The sequence below is a fragment of the Tupaia chinensis genome, unplaced genomic scaffold, assembly GCF_000334495.1.
Source record: "Tupaia chinensis unplaced genomic scaffold, TupChi_1.0 Scaffold000671_2, whole genome shotgun sequence".
Taxonomy (NCBI): domain Eukaryota; kingdom Metazoa; phylum Chordata; class Mammalia; order Scandentia; family Tupaiidae; genus Tupaia; species Tupaia belangeri.
Window position 1 is genome coordinate 1,246,152 of NW_006160194.1, and position 4,284 is coordinate 1,250,435.

General features: G+C 65.5%; 2 protein-coding genes across 9 annotated transcripts in view; one reads left to right on the top strand and one right to left on the bottom strand.

Annotated features, from left to right (window-relative positions):
* The window catches only part of XRCC3 (X-ray repair cross complementing 3), a 20,453-nt gene extending 16,491 nt beyond the window's left edge, over positions 1-3,962 (bottom strand). For 2 of the 8 annotated variants that reach the window (XM_006160054.3, XM_006160048.3), the window contains exons 1-2: positions 664-3,699; positions 213-538 (exon numbers count right to left, since the gene is read on the bottom strand). In XM_006160054.3, the coding sequence (XP_006160116.1) occupies positions 213-267 (55 nt within the window). In that variant the 5' untranslated portion in view covers positions 268-538; positions 664-3,699. Of the gene's footprint in view, positions 1-212; positions 539-663; positions 3,700-3,893 lie in introns of those variants that run through there. The other 6 variants (XM_027776413.1, XM_006160049.2, XM_006160050.3 and 3 more) reach the window with 6 other exon arrangements.
* A 204-nt stretch (positions 3,963-4,166) lies between these two features.
* ZFYVE21 (zinc finger FYVE-type containing 21) overlaps positions 4,167-4,284 on the top strand; it is a gene marked incomplete in the record, with an annotated part of 20,291 nt that continues 20,173 nt past the window's right edge. The window contains 1 exon segment of the mRNA XM_027776414.1: positions 4,167-4,274. Coding sequence (XP_027632215.1) covers positions 4,232-4,274 — 43 coding nt within the window.

Here is a 4,284-nt window from a genome sequence, read left to right on the forward strand (position 1 = left end):
ATGGAAGAAATAAATTAAAAAAAAAAAAAAAGTCAACTTTAGAAAGTCCAGTTTCCGCACATGCACACTCATGCACACACACTTGGAAAACCCCAGTGCGTCCCAGGGTGGGTGTGACAGGTGGGACTGAGGTAGAGGGAGCAGCAGGTGCCAGGAGAAGCCTTGGCCTGGCCAACGGCCTGTACAAGTGTCCTGCAGGGACACAAACACACCTTTCCGAACAGCAGCAAGGATTCTGGGGTTCAGGTCCAATTGACCCAGATCCATTTCTTCAACGGGTTGATCACGGACGGGGCTTCCCAGGGCCAGATGAAGCAGCAGGTGCAAATTCCCGCGTCAGCGCCGACTGCTGGGGCAGGCGGCCTCAGGGGAGCGCCCTGGCCAGTGCGGTGCGTCCTATGTGTGGCTGCACTCGCCGTGGGCGTGGCTGGGAGCTGTCACCGAGCGGCCGGAGGACTGCGGTGTGCCAGGAGTTCCATCTGGACTCGCCTCTAGGAGCCACGTGGTAACAAGGAATTCTCGATTCACTGTGCCATGGCTGCATGAGAACCCCCAGACCCCGAATGTCCACAAAGTGCACGCCGAGCCCCCAGTCCAGGCGCGTGCCTGGCCACCTCAGCTCTCGGGATGGCGGGACAGCCCCGACCCACGCAGGGCGCTCACCCCCGCAGCGTGTCTTCTGCCCTCTCCAGTTTTCTGTCCCTGAACAGTGTCACCACGGGGATTCTGGACAGGCGTGTGGGCCTCTGCAGGCTGCTTGGGGAGCCTGTCCTGTGGGGCTGGAGAAAGTGGGTGGGCCGGGAGCAGGGCTGCCTCGGCCTCTGTTCCTACCACATGGGCCGTGTCCCAGCCTTGCAGAGGGCAGGGCCAAGCCTGGACAGGGCACGAGGAAGGTCACGGCAGCCCTAGCACTGACCGCGGTGTTGCGTCCTCGCCAAGCCTGGGACTTGGCGCTGGGTTGCGGGGAAGGTCAGGCGACCTGGCGTTGAGGCTCTCCCCTGTGGTACGTAGGGCCGTGGGACACCTGGCTTTGGGGCCTGCACCCCGCATGGCCACAGCCTGGACACAGGCTGGTGCAGGCAAGGCCGAGGACAGATGGCTGAGCCCCAGGCCTGTGGTGACCCCACGCCCACCCTGTGAGGCAGCTGCTTGTGCGTGGACACGCTTTCTGCCCTGCCCTGATCACAAGGCTCTCGGGGCCCCACCCTGGCTTCCGCAGCAGAGCCAGCAGCTGCTCATCTGCTCTGGCCTGCACCAGGGGACGGGGAGCCCAGGCGGGGGGAGCTGCCCTGTGAAGGCTGGCCTGGCAGCAGTGAGCAGGACCAGGGCCCACGGTCCAGGCTGGGACGGGCCGTGGACTGCAGCATCCCCACACCGTGGCCCGAGTCCGACCCCACCGGCAGGACACACACGGAGCGGCACCACCTGGGAAGGCCCTGCTGGGTGGGCGGCAGCAGCGTTCTCAGAACACGGGTCACAGTGAGCCCAGGGCTGGGGACACCTAGGCACGCCCTGGGTACCACCCCTCAGTCCCCAGGGCTGATAAGTCTGGTTTTGAACAAGTGTGCTCCCTCCACCCCCCCCAGGCTTTGACTGTTGGAGGCAGACAGGCTGGGCCTCAGGACCAGGCTGACTGGACACTGGGCAGGGGGCCCAGGAAGGCCAGTGGGTGATGGCATCCCAAGCATGTTGGGGACAGAGTGACTGCTGGCCAGTGACCGAGACCCCTGCACGGCTGACCTAAGTCAAGCACTTCCCTGTTCCAGGAGGAAACTGCTGCCGGCTTAGCTGGAACCCCACCCCCCAGTCACCCCCATATCCGGGGCCCCTCAGCCTGCCCCCCCAGGGGGACCCTGTCAGGTCAGTGCAGCCAGAACCCCTGGCCCTGAAGACCTTCCACACACGCCCACCTGCTCCTGAGCCGCAGACCCGCTGGCCACACTGGTCTGAGTGGGGCCCCATGTCCTCCCGGCCCGCGGCCATTGCCCGCCCCTGTACCTGCCCGAGGGCCTTGAATAAAGTCCCCTCAGCGTGCTTTAACAATCATTGGATAATTCCCCCATCAACACGGAGCACCTGCCCCATCCCGGAATTGGATGGCTCTACATGGTAGCCCCATCTGGCCTCCGTGAGAAGGGTGCGACCCATCTGTCCCTCCACGCACAGGGAACAAGCAGCAGCAGTGCGGGACTGGCCGGACCTCCTCCCTGGAGCACCCCGGCTGCACCCACTTCACCGGCTGCAGGAGGTGGGCAGAGCCATGGGGCAGGAGGCCCCGGCGCGAGACCCTGGCAGGCATGCAGCAGTGTAGTGCTCTGGCCTGCGGGGCTTGGGCCAGGCCCTGCAGTGCCCTGGGATGCCCTGGGATGCCGAGACCCAGTGTGTCAGGCACAAAGGCAGCTGCGATCTACTCAGGAACGGATCAAAGGTAGGATGCACGAGGACCTTCTCGAAAACCTGACATACTGACTGTGACCGCTCCCACCAGCTGAACACTGGTCGGCTCGGGGCACCTGCTCAGGCCACTCACGGGAGCCGGCTGCCCCACTCATAGCATTGTGCGTGGAACGCGCTCACCCGTCAGATACCCGGATACCGGAGTCGGCTGGCCAGGTCACCCGCAGCCAGAACCGTGACTGTCCTATCTGGCCAAGTTCTGAGCTAAATTCAGGTGGGCGCAGTCCACTGAAATGACCTTGAAGTCCCCAGCAGCACGAACGTGGTGAGCTCTAGCATTTGTCAGCCATATTAAGTCCAGCACGGGGCTGGCACATACTAGCTCACTCACGCCTGGTAACAGGATTAGGCTCCACACTGCTGAGAAACAAGCCCCTAGTGGCGAAGGCCAGCTGAGGTCACACAGCACAGGCCGGGGCAGTGCCAGCCCTGTCCTGTAGGAACCCAGCTCTGAGTGTGGCTGTGTGGCAGGACTGACCACCACCTGCTGCCAGGCTCCTCCTCTCCACTACAGAGCTCCTGCCAGAGTCCGGCCCCTGGGGAGCCTGGCTCCTCCTCCTGCTCACTCCTTCAGAAGACAGTGGGCTCCCGAGATCCCAGCCACCTAATTCCCCTGACGGCTCCTGGAAAGAATTTTTACTACTAGTGACAGAGGGCCATACGGGTCCCTCCACGCTGGGGCACTATGGTGACTAGCCTGGACTGCCAGGGATGAACGGCCTTCTGCTTTCTCCCCGACTATGTGATCTCACACAATTCGAGCCCCCTCCCCATCCCAGCAGACCCAGGTGCCCTGCAGACCCGCCAGGGTGTGGGCCAACACAAGGACTCGTCCCTGGTGCCCTCTGGCTGTCCACCCACCTCCAAGCCAGGACACCAGGGTCCTGACACCCCGGCCCGCTCTCAGCCCCTCCTTCGTCGTCCAGGTTGAGCTCTGGCCCCACGGAGCCCGGGCTGTTACCACCGGCCCGAGCGCGCGTGGGCTTCTAACCCTGTCGGTGCCGGCCCAAAGGCTCGGCCTCCTCCCAGCCGGGCTCACTCGGACCTGCGAACCCGCACGGGCCTCCCAAAGGGTCCTTTCCCAGCTCCTTCCCCGTCAGGACCGGGGCCCCGCTGTCCTTCCCGCCGGTCGGAGCTTGGGGCCGGGAGAGCGGCGCACTAAAAACGCACGTTCCCGGGCCAGCTGGGCCCGCCCCCGGGGCCGCCCCTGACCCCGACCCTTGCGTCCCCAGGCTCCACCTCCTGGCCAGCCTCCCCCCCCCCCCCTGTTGCGCCCGCCACTTGTTCCCGGGTCCGAGACTGAGACCTCCCCTTTCCTTGGCCGACCCCCGCCCTTCCACCCACATCGAACCGACCCTGGCCGCCCGGACCGGCCCCGGAGCCTCCCAGGCCGCCCGCCCGCACCCGCGCTCCCGCCCACGGCGCGCCCCACTCACCACTCCGCGCCGTCCACCCTTCCAGGCTCTTTTTCCAATCAGCGACGAGCGCCCTGCGCCGGCTGCGCCAATTAGAGACATCTGCGTCACTGACAAAATTACCAATCCAAAGTCGCAATCGCTCTGAGAAGGGCGGAGCTTTCCCGGGTGGACCCTCAACGCCGATTGGCGGCTGACCGCAGGGTGGCAGGGGAGGATCCCTGTGCGGATTGGAGAGGGCGGTGATGGGGCGGCTCCCGGGCTCCTGTCAGCCGCGCGCAGGGCGGGGCGGGCGGTGCCGCCCAGCCCCGCTAGGGGCCCGGGTGCGGGGCAGCTGGGCGGGCAGCTGAGGCGGCGTCATGTCCTCGGAGGTGGCCTCGCGCCGCGACGCCAAGAAGCTGGGGGGGCACCC